This window comes from Clarias gariepinus, chromosome 1, assembly GCF_024256425.1.
Source record: "Clarias gariepinus isolate MV-2021 ecotype Netherlands chromosome 1, CGAR_prim_01v2, whole genome shotgun sequence".
Lineage (NCBI taxonomy): Eukaryota > Metazoa > Chordata > Actinopteri > Siluriformes > Clariidae > Clarias > Clarias gariepinus.
The window spans coordinates 36,838,483-36,857,645 of NC_071100.1; the positions used below are offsets into that span (position 1 = coordinate 36,838,483).

Below are 19,163 nucleotides of genomic sequence, written 5' to 3' on the forward strand. Positions count from 1 at the left end.
TAACCATTCAGCAGCTTGTGCATGAACAATTTTATTTTGTTACCGAGTTTGTGCCCAGGCTGATGACCTAGGAGCAAAAGGAACATCACGTCCAAGTCTCCCAAAAACTCTGTCAGCATGCCGTGAATGACCCGTGCTTATTGTCAAGGACCATTGTGAAAAAAGTGCATGCTCGTGCAAGTGCATCCAACATTCGCGAAATTGTGCATTGAGAATTCAACAGGAGCCAGACTGTCAATAGAAAATTCTACAACCATGTTTTAAGACGTCTGAGGGAGAACATCTAGAGAAAGCAACCGGATCTGTGGTGGTGGTAAGAGATGAGAACTAATTCCCAAAAATGAAGCACTAGAACAAATGTAGGTAGCTGCATTTCAAACTGACATGTAAGTGGTAGAACACTTTATTTTCAACTACAGTACAATGTAGCACGCTTAACATAGGGAGGATGAAGCAATTTGAGGATTGGCCCTAGAATGTTATTAATAGATAACCTGAGATATAGGATATGAAATATTGCACCATCTGGATTCAAATAATAATAAGGGCGATTTTTTATTTTTTTTTAAAAAGAAGCTTAACAAACCAGAGGAACGAGCATGGTAACAGACGAATGAATGAAGTGGGATCCCTTACATATGGTACATGGCCAAAATCTTTTTCAGTTTTAAGGGATCAAAAGAAAGAGTAGAAGTTCTTGACCATTCATAGCAAATCATGAGGTATTGTAGGTGTTTTAAAGTTTAATCATAAAAGTTCGTAGAAAGTTTGAGACGGTTACGCATGAATTCATTTGCACAGTTCATAGAAGAGTCTAACGTACATTGCATGTGATTCGTGAAATTTTATGGCTAATGTGTAGCTAACTGGTAGACATGTAAGGCATGTGATGTCACAAGTGACAAACTAAGAACCATTAAGAATTTCAATTTGGAACAATTTGACACGCTCTAGTGAATAGTCCTCTGGAAGTTCTGGAAGAGGGGGAAAGACTCCTAAATTACATCATTCCCTCGTGTTAGTGAGTCACGTCATGCATTAATATCCTGTTCCCACACATTATGCTTACTAGGAAAGGAAATTTCCAGCAGCGCTCCATCATGAACACCTAAATACACCAGTTAATACTGAGCAAATGTGCATAGGCAAAGGGGTAAATAGTTTACTGCTAATCTGTTCTAAATCTATAAAGGCATGGAATCATTACTGTCTCTATAAACATCCCCAAGTATGGCATAGAGTAGATCAACACAGAGATGGTGGAAAGAATTTAAATAAAGAATTAAAGAAATACTGTTAAAAAAACAAAAAAAAACAGTTTGATCCATTAGAGCTAATTTTGTAAATGTGAAAATGTAACAGGAGGTAAGCATGTCATTTCAGACTATTAAATGATTGCAAGTAATTAAATGAGAGTGCATTATGTAAAAACATATATTTAGCTTTTTGCTTCACATACAAAAACGTACAAAGGTCAGTGTGGACACAGTCCATAACTTAAGTTCCCTTTCTTTTTAAATCAAAGAGAATCAGGTTGAAATACAAAATATTTAGCAACAATAGTTACTTTTATATACGAAAAAAGAAAATAGTATTAATAAAAATTATCTGAAACTAAAAACAGATTTTGAAGTCAGAAAAACAGAAATACTTCAATGTTTAACTATAATATAATTCACATTAAACAAACTTTTTTGTTTTAAGTCATTCATGCTACAGCAGTCAATATAGAAATTTAAACGTCTTCTTGGTCTGAGATGATTTTTAAGAATCTGTAAAAGAAAAAAGGTATTAAAATGATTCAAACACAAATCATTCTTAACAGAACATACATACATATACATGTGTGTATATATACACACATATACATACATATCTATATATCTATCTATATATCTTTATTTTTTATATATATATATATATATATATATATATATATATATATACACATACATACATACATACACACACACACACACACACACACACACATATATACATACATACATACATATATATATATATATATATATATATATATATATATATATATATATATATACACATACATAAACACTGTATATAAACACATACACACAATATACTGTATATAAAATCTGGCTAAACAAAGACTCCTTGAAACCTGCTTAGTGTTACAATTACTTATAACACTAAGCATTGGACATAAAAGTACACATCACAGTCCATTAACTTGGTTCCCACAAGGAAAGGTACAATAATCCACTACTCTCCAGCTTCAGCAGTGACTGGTCTACTCTACTTTCAGCCAAATATGCTCATAAGAAATGAATTTGTACCACCACATACTGTAGCTTACTTAGTACTAGGAAAAACACTGATTCACCATTGCACATTCTGTACACGCAGGTCTGCTTTTAAAGCTCCAATGCACATCATCAGAATATTTTATGGACTAACATGAGATTCATACCCAGTAGTTTTCGGGTTTTACGTCTAATCCTTTTTGCTGGAAGGGACTCATCAAGCTCGTCTTGAAGGTTGCGTTTTAGTGAACCGGGAGAAGTCCGCACTGGAGTGCTGCCTGTAAAGAAGGCATAAGGTTTGTCACACAAGCATTCATTCAACTTACTCAAAAGCTTCATCGTTTCTTTAATTTGTCGCTCAACAATTTTACTGCATGTCACTTTTATTGCATGTCTACTTAAGAACATTAAACAGAAATGACCCAAACAACTGCCATTTTTATACCTGCAGTCTCTAAAGGTAGCATACTGTACGTATACTGTACAACACCAACAAACAATACATACGCCACACTCCAAAAACTCACATACATTCTCTGATCAACTCACAAAGTTTTTTCTCGATCTCTCTGAACTCCTTCTCTTGCTGTTGGAGCTCTTGCTTCGTCTGTTTCATCTTAGGACTCTGCAGATACTCCATGTGGTAGTCATAATCAGCCTTGACTTTTAATGCCTTCTGTGCTGCTATGGAGTACTGCTGGAGGAGCTCTGCGCGCGCGCACACGCGCACACACACACACACACACACACACACACACACACACACACACACACACACACAAAACTTTAATCAGTTCTCTGGCTTATTAGGTCGTTTAAACATTTTCAAGCTTTGTCCAGAGCTTTTAAGCACTCTTCTCTGTTTTGATGATGTGATGGTCTACTTGCAGGACCATTTTGACAGCCGGTATCTGATCATAAATTGACTAACCTTAATTAAATTTTACTACAGCATACGGCTATTCACGATCAAAGCATGATGTTCAACTTGGCCAGTGAGATTGTAGTTATCTTTAAATAGTATGACTGGATTTACTGCTGCATTTCCTAAATCAGCTCATTACCTTGCAGGAAAGTTGCAAGCAGACGGTCAATGCATAGTTACAGAGAAACCTCGGCATACAAATGCACTCCCTTTTTTTCTTGCCTAAAGAATTTACATTTTTCAAGGTATTTTTATCCGCATACGAAGAATTTTCAGCATATGACTGAACCAAAGCCTGGCTAAGTTGCACGAATGTCCGGAAGCCGTTCAAAATTTGTTTGCATCAGTGGAAAACCAAACAAATCAAGTTTACAATTTTTACCAGAAAAACAAAAAACAAAAAAACAAAACACAATTCAGTTAACCCCTGACACCAGCGTTGCTCTTGGCATGCGTTCAAAAGCTATGTGATTTTTTTTTTGTTGGCAGATTGCTGTTGTGGGTGGTCTGTTCTATTTTTAACCCAAGCTTGGTGGCAAGACGCCCTGGGAGGACTCTTGACATGGAATGTTTTTCGCTTGGGTCAATTCTTGGGTCAAAGGAAAAGTGTGGAGATAAAGTTCAGCAATGCAGCTAATCAGAGCAGAATCATAGTGCTGTGTTTCTAACCATAGTGCTTTGCTTTCTGGAAGAAGGTACTGTCTAAGTTTTAAAAAAATGGTTCAGGAAAAATTGCTGCGAATTTGTAATTTTTGCAAAAAGAATATGGAAATCGAATAACTAGTTAATATCTGTGCTGCCCAATATAGGTTCTTTGGAGTTCTGGTGAAATTCCCATGAATGATTTAAGAGGAGTTGCAGATAGAAGAGAAGTGTAAGGTCGACAGATGATGGACGTCAACAACAAGAAAAGCCTATGCTTTGAGGAAGGCGCCACAAAAATTAATTTCTTTTTTGTTTTCCCAGCCTTTATAATTTAATGACCATTTTAGCGGTGCTCCTGTACGACTGATCTTCAACCGCATCTCAGTGGGAAAAGTACAATTTGTCAGACTGACTTTGTTAAATGATAGGATTTAGTTGACTTCCCTCATTTTGCTGATATAAGCAGTAAAAGAACTATATTTAAATATTCTAGACTGATGCAGCAAACCTGAGAATCCTAAATGTGTGTGAATTATATTACCACTACTTAGTTCAGTTACAAATAAGCTGTCGCATACAGTGAGATACACAGAGCCTTTGACTACTAAACTCTTGAATAACATGATAAAATCACTGAGGTTTTTATGCAGGACGTACACGGAAGGTGGCATTGTTGGAGAAAATCTGCGGACTATCGCAACGCACTTCTGATGTATATTACAGTAGGGGCAGGTTTTGAAATCTGAAATACATACAGTATGGCAGGTGCAAACCCTTTAGGTGACTAAAATGTTTATTTAGAGTTTTTCAGAGACTGAATAGCCAGGTTTTTAAGTACTTAACAGGTGTACCTAGTAAGCTAGCAACTCAGTATATACAGTATGTGATCAGTACAAAAGATTTCACACACAGTATTTACTACTTAAACTGCCAAAGGGGCAACATTTCACAGTTCCAGGCCTCCCATGCTGTTCCTGAGCTCAGGTTACTGTCTGCGCAGTTTTTCCCAAAATTCTCAACCTTGTGCATGTTTCCTCTGGGTTCTCGGGTTACCTCCATACTCCCAAAAACTGGTAGGTAGATTGGCTATGATTAATTCCCCCTAGGTGTGAATGTGCAAACGCCCTACGACTGACTGGCCAATGTGTATTCCTGGCTCAGGTCAATACCCCTGGGATAGGCTCCAACTTCACCGCAAGCCTCACCATGATAAAGCATCTACTTAAGAATAATGGATAAACATTTCACCATGTGAAGGGTTTTCCTTCAGTGCCATATTTTTGGTCATTTATTGCTTAACAGGAATGAAATATAACACTAAAATAAAAGAATACAAAATGTTGGGTAATGATGCACATTCACAAACAATAAGCTTGAATTGAGCAAGACACTAGACAGACTTTGGCCAATACTGAGTCCATAAAGGGAGGAACATGATGCAGATATAAATAAAAGTTAGGAAACTAATGACCAATGTATTTCTAAACTGTTTTCTTATGAAACCAGATTTCACAGAAAAGGGGCAGACGACCCAATGACACAAAGCAAGGCATAAGCCAGTGACTGAACATTAGAGCTATGCGAGCAGTTAGTGTTACCCTTTTGTTTACATGTGGTGTGATATTCTGGAGGCAGTGGTGCTCCAAACACGTGTCCTCTCAGCTTCTCTATTGGAGGAGCCTTATTTTGTAAACCACCAAACTTCCCATTGCTACGGATACGTTCTCCTTGCCGTGTCAACAGAGTAGGGCATTGCATCTTACTCTGGACAACCTGTCAATCACAAAACAAACAGAAAATACTGCATTTGAACCTGTGTCAGTATAAGACTGTGATAAGATTTTTAACTGGGTTGAGCCATTGATGTGGACTTAAACAAGGCCATTCATTTTTAAAAACACTGTACATATTTTTTTCCCCACAGTGGTTTACATATTTATTATAATATACAGTATATGTATGTAATGTTTTAAAAAAATAGCAATAATAATAGCTGACTGCTAACAATAGTGACCTTGCCAAAATATGCATTTTCAATTACACTTTTTAATAACTATGTTAAAATTTAAATTAAATTAGGATTAATAATGGAGGCTGTACATTTAATGCTACTTAATGAACTTAAATTGTAGGCAAAGTGTAGACACTGGCAACTGAGGACAAAGAAAACATGCATGTTTAATGCTCGCACAACTTAAGTGCTCATACATACATATCGCTGCTTCAGGTATGATCATAGCTTTGTGGACATGCAGGTGAGATGTAAGATATCCTCTATGGTACATGTTCGCAGTTATTTTTATGCACAATTTTAATTAACAGGGCAGTGGAGGCTCAGTGTGTTGGGGCTCTGAGTCTCTGAGTAAGGCTCTGCCTACTAACAAGAAGCTGGGATATGCAAGGAATAAATAATTATACTGTGCAGTAATGTATGTGTGACGAACAAAGGCTGAACGTAAATTTAAACCATTTAAAGTTTTCAAATTTGTAAAAAAATAAATATATATTATATTTACATATGGTATATTTAGGTATGTTTAGTTACCTATAATTTTTGTATGTTAACATACAGTACCTATGAAACATTACCCCACCACCAATCTAAACTTACTGCTGATCTGAAGTTTGCCTTTTGTGGTATGGCCTCTATACAGTGCATCCAGAAATATCCTACAATCCCATAATGACAACCAAGTTTGTTTGAAATCTTGCCAATCTTGCCAATCTTGCTCAATGCCATGACTGGCCCGGCCAAACTGAGCGAGCAGGAACGAAGGGACTTATTCAGGAAAGTGACCAAGAACCCGATGGTCACTATGAAAGAGCTCCAGCATTTTTCTGTGGATGGAGAAGAGCCTTTCGAAAGAGCAACCATCTTGTAGCATCATACTCAAAAAGACTTGAGGCTGTAATTGGTGCCAAAGTTGCTTTAAAAGTGTTGGGAAAAAAATATATATTTCATGGTCTGAGAGTCCTTCAGGTGGCTTTTGGAAAAAATCAAGTTGTAGAAACATTACAAGGATGGATCAGTGGAAACAGAAACCATCCGAGCTCAATTTTGAGTACCATGGCAAAGGCTGTGAATTTCAAACAAACTTCTTTCATGTTGTCATTATGGGGTATTGTTTGTACAAAACAAGGAAAATAATTAATTTAATCCATTTTGAAATAAGGCTGTAACATAACAAGATGTGGAAAAAGTGATGCTCTGTGAATACTTTCTGGATGCACTGTATTTCTGCTCTCAAAGTCTTCTTCTAAAACTGGATTGTGGTAGTTTCCTCTGCCATGTGGGGGGTGTTGTTTTTTTTTTTGTTTTTTTTATTAATAATGTTTTGGCTGAACTGTTTTACATTTTTCAAATATTCTTCCCTTTTATTAGGACATTCCTCACAGTGGCTATGCCCAGTGCTTGTGCAATGACACTGATCTTTTCGTTCTTTTCTCAGATTGAAAATGGCTTGCTTTTCTCCCCATAGACAGCTCTCATCATCATCATCATGGTTGTCATGGTCATCAAGTTAGATATTTAGAGCTATTAATTGTTTAAACATTTAATAGGTTGATAAGAAGGGTGCCATGTTCTAAGTTGTTTAACACATCTAGTTAGAAATTCGTATTCCAATCGATTTCATTATTTATCTTCTGATCTAGTGTTTGCTAATTCTTCAGCCTGCCTCATCAGGTTTCAAAAGGCCATACTTAAGCACACAATATATATTGTTTGTGGTGTGACATTTAAGGCCAAAATAAGTACTTACCCCCTTGCGGTAATGGTTAGCGGAGTCCAAGTCGTCCACTAATATGGTGTCTCCAAGAAGATTGGAGAAGACTGTTGAAACAAACAAAACAACAAAATAACCATCATGTACACATATCGGGCCTGCCCTTTTGTTACTTATTGTATTTATTACTACTTTCAGAAGACACAAAAGGGATTCTACATTTATAAACATAATTGTAAAACATTTTAAATACCAAACATATAAGCAAGCATCTGTAAGCATCTGTAACTGCTGAAAAAGAGAGAGACTCCCAAAGAGTGGCACAGACAACCACATACAAATTTAGATTTACAGACAAAGAGCACATTGTGCAAAATCCAGACTCCGGGGACTCCTTCAGGATAACACATATACAAGCAATATTTTCTAGTTACCAAGTTATTCCTACTCTCCCCAGAACACAATTACCCCCAGCCATGAAAGTAATGATGGCAGCCCCCATGCTGCAGCTGTCATCTGGAAACAATCTGGGAGGGGAAGCAAGTCTCTTCACACAGCAGAACATAAGGCTGCATAACACCACACGACAGAAAGCGCAACAGCTATGAAAACCCAACCTCAGTAGAAATGCCACAGCTACTAACCCATTCTAACCCATCACCTCTCCGGATGACTCGAACAGGAATTAATGATTCAGCGCAGACTTTTTAAATGTGTCCATCATTTATGGTTTTGTGGAGGCTGAAGCATTTATGAGCTTAGTCATATGTGTCCTTGTGTCTTGCTCTGAGAACTCACCCTTGCTGCAGTTTTCAGCATGCTCAGGAAAAATGAGCAGATCTCTGACAAACACAGGGCTTCCTAACGGACGGAACAAGCTTTGACCGTTCCTGATGTGGGGCAGCGGTCTAACAAAAAACAGACACGGAGTTAGTGACAGAGAAACATGGGGGAAAACTGAAAACTGAAAGCCAAGAGTAATGTCTGACTATGTAAATCTCATTTACAGGTCTGTCAATAAATAACAATAACACAATTACTGTCTATAGAGTGAGGTTTCCGTAAGGAGGTGTATTTAACATTTACAGGAGTAGGTGTTTATACTGTATAACATTTACTCAGGTGTCAGCACTTTGTAACAGTACTTCTTTTTGGACAAAAAAAAAAAGTATAAATTTAGGACAGAATTTACACGTTCCATTTTCAAAAGCAAAAAAATAAATTAAAAAAATAAGGTGAGGTTGGAGGAGGTCTGTTTACAACGGTCATAACATAATTGATATCAGGAAGCAACTTGTCTTGCAAACGTTCCACAACATTAAATGCAATTATGCAACTATAACAAACTGCTGTGGTATGACAAAAAAAACACACTTCACCACATGCTGCTGAAAATAATCAACTTCTTGGTAATTAATCATTGCTGAGTCTGTCACTGGAAAATCTGGGTTCAAATTGCCTGGCATGTACTCAAGTTTACCCCAAAATCAGGACTATTTCATAATTATATTCCCTACTGTTTAGTTAATAATTTGATGAACGACGCTCTAGATCTCTCCGCTGTGCTTCGACATGCTTGATGATCACCTGCTGATCAGGAGAGACACCATCACACATAGGCACAATGAAGTGTCAGAATGTTCTCTTGTTTATTTATAGGAAAAAGTGGCATACAAGTCCCAAGCCAAATGCCCCGAGCAAATGCATATCACATATATTTGCTACTACTTCAAAGAGCATGAGCTATTCACATATTCTATAAAAATCCTGGGAAATAGGAATGAACATGGTTTCCCTTTTTGTTACATAAAATCAAAGAGATTTGTGAACATGATAGTTGTATGGTACAGAATAATTCCAAACTGATGCTTAGGTTTAGTTAACAAAAATATGGGTTCGATTCCCGGCCAGGTTAAATTCCCGCCACTGTCTGCATGGCTTAGTAGGTTTCCTCCAAGTACTCTGGTTTTCTCCCACGGTCCAAAGACCTGCAGATTAGGCTAACTGGATCTTCCAAAATTGCCCATAGTGTGTGAATGAGTGTGTGTACGGTATGTGCCCTGCGATGGATTGGCACCCTGTCCAAGGTGTGCCTCGTGCCCCAAGTCTCCTGGGATAGGCTTTAAGCCCCCAGAACCCCTTATACGGAATAAAGTAGTATAGGCGATGACGAGAGATTTTTTGTACCCAAATATTGTCAGCCTTCTAGTTTCTAGTTGAAATCTCAATAGGCTTTTTCTCTCTATTAGTTAATAAACAGATCACAAGCTAATGTTCCATTATTTTTTTTTAAAATAAATGTTCGAGATGGTGTTATACTTTATATATATATATATATATATATATTTAATTATATATTAAAAATCTATTTATAACAACCTTAAAACAAAGAACATTTTTACTGTTATAACAAATCTTCTAATGTAATGCTGCACTATTACATTATTATGTAGTATCATGTAATTCATATCATATAAAATCATTACAGGTTTCTATATCATACCAGCTTATGAATGGTGTGTAAATTTTGTCTAATGTACTAATTTAGTATATTTAGTACTCATATTCATGTAAGCGATGCATGAGGTGCGTTTAGCATTACCATGTGGATGTAAAAGAAAATCTTCCAAATAAAACAGACATTTTTGCAGACATACCTGTTATTTGGTTTCCAGAAAATAGTTTCTATCGGCATGACTTGTTGCCGTCCCTGTGTTTCATCGTAGATTTTTTTCGCTGCTGCTGTTGTCACAGTAACCACACAGTCCATGTCACCAAGAAGATGCCAGGAAATGACTTTAGCTGCATCATCATCCTTCACCAGTGCCAGGTGTGCTACCTAAAAAAAAGAAAAAAAAAGTCTAAATCAATGTCTAAATCTGGTTAACAATATATCTACAGTATACATGACCACGAGTGAAACACCGCACCAAGCAAAACACTTTTATTTTAGAAGACAAACCTTTCCTAGGACATCTTGGCTGCCTCTAAACGGATCAGGTATGGTACATTTTCGCCGAGGCTGATTCTTTATCCTCTCCAAATCTGCAGTCACCTTAGCAACCAAGCCTTCGACTGACGCCACCTAAACACAAGCAAAACTGGCTCATGTTTAAAATGATTAGAAGCAGATTGGTTTTGGAAAGACTATGATCCATAACTTAATCTAACTTTAACCTCCATTACACCTTAAAATTAAATTAATAACAGAGCTAGACACACAGCTAAAAGATTTTTGTCTTAAATAAACGTAAAGTACCCATATTGGGCAATAAAAAATATATTTTTATAGAGTGTGAAGTAAGAATGAGAAATCTTCTTGTTTATGTACATCAGTTATTCTTGAAACATCTACGCCATTTTTATTCAGCTCATCTTTCAGCTGAGACTCTTTATTAACTGCATCTTGCATTTGGCCTAAAAGAGAGTAAGAGAGAGTGAGAGAGAGAGAGAGAGAGAGAGAGAGAGAGAGAGAGAGATTAGTTAAGGACACTGGGACCACTTCCCAAAAGATGCATGGGAGGGAAACAAACAAACAACAACAAAAAAAAAACCTATTAAAACATAACTTAGAGCATACCCGTGAGTTCTGTTGTGAGCTGTCTGTTAGTCTCCAAAATCTCTTTGTAGACTACAATGGACTGAGACAGTTGGTCCTTCTTCTTACTCATAGTAGCCATGACCTTCTGGTTCTCTGCATCTAAAACAAACAAACATCTTTGCATATAACCACCAACATAAACATACAGGCACAATACAAAGACAGTGTTTTCCTGTTGAATGATATAAATATATGTAGAAATAATGCACCTGATCTGTTTAAGTATTGTTGTATAACTGTGTTAGATACAATATTCTGTTTTTGTAAAAACTTTGCAACCAGGTGCATCCTCTGCGAATCAGATATTTACAATAAATAATCCATAAAAACCTGAGATACTGTATTTAAACTGTAGAAAACATTTGTATTTATTTGCATAAAAAAAAACTTTTTTAAACTCTGCACACTGACCATTGTAAAATCTGAAGGGCAATTTAAAGGGAGGGATGTTGAGCAAAGATTTAGGGCCTTGAAGCACTGGGTGGAACTGGAGTGTGTACTCAGCTCCATCAGCCCCTGGACTATTCTCCATCAGTGCCAAGTCCTAGACACGCACAGACACATCCACAGAGAGAGGGAATTAAACAGTGCTGATACACTAAATTAAATCCATTTTCCTTAAACATAACGTAAACAACTTTAGTTTTTTAACAGGTTCCTATATTACCCACAATAACATTCGACTACCTGCTGACAGTTGTTTCAGAGCCCTTGCATCAGCACTACATCATCTCGTCTGCCTCTCCTCCTCATCTGTCCTCGCATACAATAACTCAGCACTTGAAGTCTAACTTACTTTTCCCATCGTCTACGTTGAAGTTTTCATTAATATGGTATTGAATAGCGCTTAAGTATGATGTGTGTAATGAAACAAGTGGACGCTCTTGTTTTTTGGAACTAACACTTAACCTGCGTGTTATCCTTTATGTTTGAAAACTTGTCCCCTAAAAACATGCATCATAAGTACGCACAAGTCAGCATTATATTCCCTATAACTTACAACAAAAACACAGGATCAACAAACAAACTAACACCAGGCTCTCTCAGAGGAACCATGTAGTTAGCTCCTACAGTATATATGAGAAATTTGTTGAGTTTAAGTGCTACTATTCTACTATTTTAATGAACAAAATAAACACATTGCGCCAAAGCACACCCATACACATACCTTGATAATCGTCTTCCCGTTAATAAGATCGTATGTTAGACTCTTGGCTTTGCTCTCAAACATAGGAAGCTCTTCTGCATCATCACCATCAGGAGTTGTCACAGTCAGGATCACTTTTCCATTAAGCCCCAGACCAGCTGGATTATTGTGCTCATCCTGTGAGGGAAAAAAAAAAAATCACAAACATAACACCTCGGTTTTAAGTACACACTTCTGTTGACAAAATTTGTCTACTTTTGCCAGCTTTTTTTTTTTACTAAGTTCTACTTAGTTACATAATCTATATATATATATATATATATATATATATATATTTATTTATTTAGAGAGGTGTGGTGGTCTAGGGAAAAAAAGAATTCACCCCACGATTTAGCACACATGAGCCAAAAATTAATTGCAAAGCATATCCAAAATAATATGAAATACAGTTTTACTGCTGCTGTATGGCATTACATTTGGGCATCATTGTTGCGCGAAAATTTTTTTGCATGCACACGTTTTGCTCACTTAAAGTCTCCCATTTGTGTGCTTGCTTACCCGGGTTGCCAGATCACAATGACAAAATCCTGCCTAGAGAGTGTTTAAACTCCTCCCCTTCTGATAAGAAAAGCACAAATCATCTCAGTACTAGAAGTACTAGCTCAATCATATACATACATGCTTTGTTTCACTAAAATCAGCCCACTGAGACACATGGATCAAGCCCAGAGCAAGATTTATTTTTTTTATTTTGTCAGTCACGGTTAATCAAAAATCACACAAAAAAAAGAAAATTAATTTTAAAAAATCATTATGCCTTGTATTGCAGTTTAATTTACCAACTGAGTTGGTACATTACCTCAGTTTATCTAAAAATAATCTAACAGGAGCAACATTTCAAAATAACATGAACAATGAAGCAAATAAGATAATAAGAAATGATTCATTACAATATCATGTGTATTTAAAAAATAACCTTCAGATCAAAATGATTTTAATTTAGATTTTTGATAGAGGTGTACCAAAGGTGTTAAAACCTAAAGCAACTCACCATAATATGCAAGCATAGGAAATCAAGAAGAGTACGATCGGCTAGAGTGCTGCTGTTGGAGACCACAGGAGTCGCAGCGGGAGTGTCTGGGACGAGTTTGACTGGCTTATTGGCAACGACATTCAGGGCAATCTGATATGGGCAAGAAAAAAAATTTATCCATTATTTCAGTGCAATGTGTGCTAAAACATTACAAACTGATATGAAGCAACAGGCACAAGAAATGCACACAATATATGGAAAACACTTTGGTCAAAGAACAACAACATGAATATAATTGATAAATAAAATACTAATAAATAAAAATTTAGAGCATAAATGTAATTATACTACAGCGAGTTCAGTCTGAGTAATCCAATTAGACGAAAGGCGTTCCACGAGTAGTGATAATAGAGCGTAACCTCCCTGGGATGTTCAACTACACTGTATGCATCACACTGCGTAACAGGTGTCCTAAAAATTTCTGTTAGTCTCCAGCATGGGTGAAAACAGGCCTGGATGAACAATAACAATCTATACTGAATATGCTGTGATAGACACTTGCTTAATAATTAATAAAAAAAAAAACCATTTTGATAGGATGGCGATAGTAATTATAGACCACAAGTGTGTATTAATTTGGGGGCTGCATCCATCAAAGGTGTTTGTGGAACTGTTGTATCAAAGCAATATCATACTCGAGGTCATGCTGTTGTAATGAATACCACCATAGGTGTGAAATTTTTTAGCACAACAGCACATTAGACAAAATGTTGCTTAAACATATAACTGAGGTCAAATTTGGGCTGAGACCCTGGTAACATGTTGAGCCACAAAACCCTTGAACTAAACACATAATTTTAGATCAAGATGAGCAGTTTTAAATGATTATATCCTAAAAGCTAAACTGCCATACAAAATCAACAATTGCCAAAAGTATTTGCTCGCCTGCCTTCATATGAACTTAATCGTTTATATCTGAATCATTAACATCTGATTCCTAATCCATAGGGTTTAATATGATGTTGTCCCACCCTTTGCAGCTATAACAGCTTCAACTTTTCTGTGAAGGCTTTTCACAAAGATTTATGAGTATGTTTATGGGAATTTTTGACCATTCTTCCAGAAGCATATTTGTGAGGTCAGACCCTGATGTTGGCTGAGAAGGCATGGCTCACGGTCTCTGCTTTAATTCATCCCAGCGAATACTTTTGGTAATATAGTGTATGAATGTAAATAAATTGCACACATTTGAAATACTACCATGTTTCAAGTGCATATTAGATATTATCATGGAGGCAACCGCCAATAATGAATATGAAATTGGGAATACTTCAGCGGCTCACCTGACTGCTCCAGAGGGATTTGCCTGAACCTACAGCAAACAGAAACTGCACCATGTATTTTCCCGCTCTGAGAGGAATCTCTTTATCTCTGTGAGAGAACAGTAAAGTAAAATAGGTTTCAATCACACAGAACAAATTAAACCCAAAAATCACTAATCAAATCATAAAAACTTTTACCTGAAGTAAAAGTGGTCATCATTGTCCTTGTCCTTGGGTTTACTACACTTAAGTGCCATTACCTAAAATCATCAGAACACTTCAGATACAAAATCTTACATGCAACTACAGTAGCAATGCGGTTCACAGGTTACTTATTTGTGTAACTCACCCCAAGTGGAGGACGGCATCCTGAGGCCAAGCCTTCCCACAGCAGCATGGACAGACTGCAGGGACTCACATTCTTCACAGGTCCACCCTCTTCAGAGAGTACAGTTACTTTAAATACTGCACATGCAGAAAAAAATAACCAGGTTAAGACAAAGTGTGATTTTAATAACAAACATACACACACAATCTTGCTGAGAATACAAACCAGGGAAAATATCTCCTGCTCTCAAGATGCCGTCATTGTTGTATTCTACATTAAGCTTAACAGGGTTGTTGGGATCAGGCACCACACACAGCTTTATAACCGGGCCATGAATAGTATTGGTTTTACTGATGGATCCTTTGAACTCCAGTTCATGCTCTCCTCTGCAGAAGTGATGCATACATATAGTGGATTTTTAGATGGGATGGTCATAAATGCATTATGAAAGTAAAAGAAACAGTTTTAAATGATGCTGATTTCTACTCACATTTTTGCTGATATGGTCTCCAGCATAAAGCTGGCCTTTCCTTCTGTATCGACAGTCTGGGACATCACTGAGCATTTAACCTACAGCACCCAATTAGACACCAAAAGATACTTAGTTGTGGGTTATGCTAACATTTGATTGCCTAAATGTCAATTTTAGTTAAAAAAAAATTTTTAATTCAGAACAATAAAAAAAATACTAAAAGGGTTTCTTGTAAATTGTAAGCAAGACATAAAACACAAATTAGGAATTTGGTTCGGTAACAGACTGCATATTAATATCTTGTTGCTGATAATTTTCTTGTAGCTTTACATTCTAAAAGTATTACATTACTCTCTTACCTCACAACAATTACAAGGGTAAGTTAAAAATTATCCGCACTAGTGCAGTGGTATAGTGCTCGCCCTATCATCCGGAGATCGCAAGTTCGATTCCCGGGTGATGCTGTAACCTCTCACAGCTGGAGGTCTAGAGAGAGCTGATTGGCCGAGCTCTCTCAGAGGGGAGCGATGAGAGGTACTTGGTGCTCACACATTAAGCACGGCTCTACAGCCAATCAGGGGCGTCTGTGAGCTTACGCAAGCAGAAGAAGCGCCCACCCAACTGAATGGGTAGTAGTAGCCTTAATGTGGGAGCCCCCTAGTGATGGGGAGGAATTGGACACAACTAAATTAGGGAGAAAAAAATAAAATAAAAATGATCCGCAATCCAGTTACATTAAGACTGCCGCACTGTCTAACCAGGCACTGCTGTGTAGGTATGAATCAGTTCATCAGTACAGTGCCTGTGGTGCAAGCAACAACAGATGCCCCACTTGCACAAAGGAAGGGCAGCATACAGTGATTCTTTCTTTGTTTTTGTGGTCTGAGGTATACCTCATACCGAAACAACTCACGAAAGAGCATACACAGATCATACACAATCAACAGTGCTAGTTACAGTGAGATGCTTAGTAGTAAGAGCTGAAGCGTAAAACAAAAAGACGCTTTCTGCCCACACTGTCTGCAAAAACTGTTTTGAGGTGTTGAAGCATCCTCCCTATAGTCCTGACCTTGCTCCATCAGATTTTCACCTGTTTCGTCTCTGAAAGCAACACTTCGAGAACAAAGATTCACTTCTGATGATAAAGTGAAGACAGAAGTGCACTCATGGCTTGTTGCTCAGTCTAAATTGTTTTTTATTGAGGGAATACGGAAGCTTGTTGACAGATGGACAAAATATATTGAAAAAGCAAGAAGAAAAAAAAATTATTTGTCTGTTTGAAAAGTTTTTCTAAAAATAACTACAACCAGAGTGCGGATCATTTCTGACTCACCCTCATACAGATGTCACACTTCATATTTATTTTTAATGCATTTTCATATTTTTAATGTTGCAGAATGTGAACTACACAATTTAGTTCCTTCTTGAAATGAATATGATGCAGTTTATGATACAAAGCCTTCTGGTCTTAAGGCAAAAAACATTACAAGCTTGTTTAAGTTGTTAATGTAGAAATGTTAGAATGAGCACAGTTATTAAAACCTCTCAGCCACAACTACTCTCCGAGTAATGCTTGCAAAGTACATGACTTTAGAATATATATATTTAGTAGCACTAGCATTCGTATTACTGTATACAGAAAGAAAGTTAATAGCATTCCTAATATAACATTGTTTCTCCAGCAAAAACAAACCTTAAAAGCTATTGTATTTAAATCCAGTTCTCACCAGAAACAGACATTTCAGTGCATAAATATTTATGAGATACCTTGAGTTGTGATGACCGAGATTTCACTGATATGACGACCCGCTGATCTGCAGCAGGATTTCCCCATGCGTCACATAATTGCAGCTGAAATGGTGTGTCCAAACCTTGTCCATTGAACACACGTAATGGCTGCAGACAGACAAACACACACAAGACATAACACAAGTGTAATAGAAAGACAAGATATTTTTAGAACTTAACTTATATTTCTATCTGATCGTGCATGTGTTAGTTACCAGTTCTGGTGGCTCCAGCAGAACGAGTTTCGTTGGTGGTCCAGAAGTGACTGTTATTCTGACAAACTCTTTAAAATTCTGGTACTTAAAACACAACTCTCTTGGACCAGGGAGACCTTCTGAAAAGCGAATGCCAGTCACCACCATTGTCCCTATTTTATCCTACACACGGACATACATGCACAAATGTAAAATAAGCTTAACATATTTAATAATGTAAAAATTCTTGGATAGGTACAAAAGAAGAAATTGCTGCCAAGCATACTGTTTCTCGTTTAACATTATGGTAAATAAAGTAAATAAATAAAAATAAAAAAAACAATTAATAAAAAGACAGACATTAAAACTATAATTAGTCAAATTGAAAAATTCCTTCTGTATTAAATACACCGTAATGTACTTGCTTTCTAGGTGACAAACTTTACAGTCAGTGTGAAGAAAAGTTTCTAACACTCAAGCACTATTTTAATGCACTTACTGTATATGCACTTTAATTTTGATTTAGGATAAACTTGAAAAAAATAACCCAAACTGCTTCTTTAAGAAATTATCATTTATGTCTGTGTACCTGCCAGGTAAAATTCAAGGCTGATTCGTCAAGCTTATCTGCAGACACACCGACTTCCTTCATGCTCCCAGCATTTAGAGCATCTGTCTTATTGCCATACTGATCAACCACCTCAATATCTAAAAAAGAAAAAGATAAGCATAATATAAGCATGTAGCAATTGTTTTAATATGGCTTTGAACGAAGGAATCCATAAACCCATTCAACCATTAATTAAACTAGTATCCAAAAAAAAAACAGAGCTCGGTTTATATCATGTGGGCTGTAGCAAAAAAAAAAAAAAAAAAAGTCCGTTCTCTCAATCTCTCTATTTGAAAAGTACACTTCATAAACAGACCGAGCATATAAAACTATATTTTTTGTAATTATTTTGGGGAAAAATATGGCATTGGAGAACAAGTTTGTAGCTCATTAATGAAAAATTTCTAAAATGTTCCGCAACACATTTTGTCAACTGCTGGTTGTTCATTATTTATTACTCTATTTCGCCCCCTAGTGAAATAGCAGAGACCACCTTTTTTAAAATCTTTCCCATCAATTATGTGTGCGCTTTTTTCTCCACCAACATATAAAATAAGGTGTTTAATTAATACTAGGGTTACTTAAAATGAAAATACAGCATTCCAAAACTAAACACTAATGGTACACTCAATAATGAAGATTTTGTGTTATAGTTTGTGTAATAATCTGTATTTTTAAACATTTAAAATAAGTAACTAGTAAAGAGAAATCTTACAAATATTTTCAGACAGAGTTTCTCCCATCCTGACAGTTGTTTCACTGAGAGTAACCCTTAACCGTTCAGGCTCATCCGGCCGTGGGCTAAAAAACACAAGGTAAACAAATTGACACAAAATTTGTTTTTAGGAATAGCCTGTATTTATATAAGCTGTGTATAACATGGGAGCCTGAACTGATGGAAAAAAAAACAAAAGATTAAATTTTATTCTTACAATATAGTGAAGGATGTGTCAACCGTCTGCTGGTCCTGAAAAGACACTTGATAAAACTGTTCTCCGTGTACTTTTGTGGGTACACATATACTAGGTAGTCTTCCTTTCGTCAATTCTGCAGCTTTAACATCTGCAGCCCAGTTCACCTAAAACACA

General features: G+C 36.6%; 1 protein-coding gene across 2 annotated transcripts in view; it reads right to left on the reverse strand.

Moving 5' to 3' along the window:
• Positions 1 to 528: 528 nt before the first annotated feature.
• smchd1 (structural maintenance of chromosomes flexible hinge domain containing 1) overlaps positions 529 to 19,163 on the reverse strand; it is a 43,128-nt gene continuing 24,493 nt past the window's right edge. Inside the window, exons 27-49 of one of the 2 annotated variants that reach the window (XM_053497468.1) lie at positions 19,008 to 19,153; positions 18,791 to 18,876; positions 18,055 to 18,173; positions 17,487 to 17,648; positions 17,251 to 17,379; positions 15,502 to 15,581; positions 15,237 to 15,397; positions 15,033 to 15,148; positions 14,882 to 14,943; positions 14,705 to 14,792; positions 13,380 to 13,511; positions 12,350 to 12,505; positions 11,593 to 11,725; positions 11,161 to 11,280; positions 10,912 to 10,997; positions 10,543 to 10,665; positions 10,238 to 10,419; positions 8,379 to 8,488; positions 7,617 to 7,687; positions 5,454 to 5,628; positions 2,835 to 2,993; positions 2,453 to 2,563; positions 529 to 1,772 (exon numbers count right to left, since the gene is read on the reverse strand). In XM_053497468.1, the coding sequence (XP_053353443.1) occupies positions 1,765 to 1,772; positions 2,453 to 2,563; positions 2,835 to 2,993; positions 5,454 to 5,628; positions 7,617 to 7,687; positions 8,379 to 8,488; positions 10,238 to 10,419; positions 10,543 to 10,665; positions 10,912 to 10,997; positions 11,161 to 11,280; positions 11,593 to 11,725; positions 12,350 to 12,505; positions 13,380 to 13,511; positions 14,705 to 14,792; positions 14,882 to 14,943; positions 15,033 to 15,148; positions 15,237 to 15,397; positions 15,502 to 15,581; positions 17,251 to 17,379; positions 17,487 to 17,648; positions 18,055 to 18,173; positions 18,791 to 18,876; positions 19,008 to 19,153 (2,715 nt within the window). In that variant the 3' untranslated portion in view covers positions 529 to 1,764. Of the gene's footprint in view, positions 1,773 to 2,452; positions 2,564 to 2,834; positions 2,994 to 5,453; positions 5,629 to 7,616; positions 7,688 to 8,378; positions 8,489 to 10,237; positions 10,420 to 10,542; positions 10,666 to 10,911; positions 10,998 to 11,160; positions 11,281 to 11,592; positions 11,726 to 12,349; positions 12,506 to 13,379; positions 13,512 to 14,704; positions 14,793 to 14,881; positions 14,944 to 15,032; positions 15,149 to 15,236; positions 15,398 to 15,501; positions 15,582 to 17,250; positions 17,380 to 17,486; positions 17,649 to 18,054; positions 18,174 to 18,790; positions 18,877 to 19,007; positions 19,154 to 19,163 lie in introns of those variants that run through there. The other variant, XM_053497469.1, reaches the window with a different exon arrangement.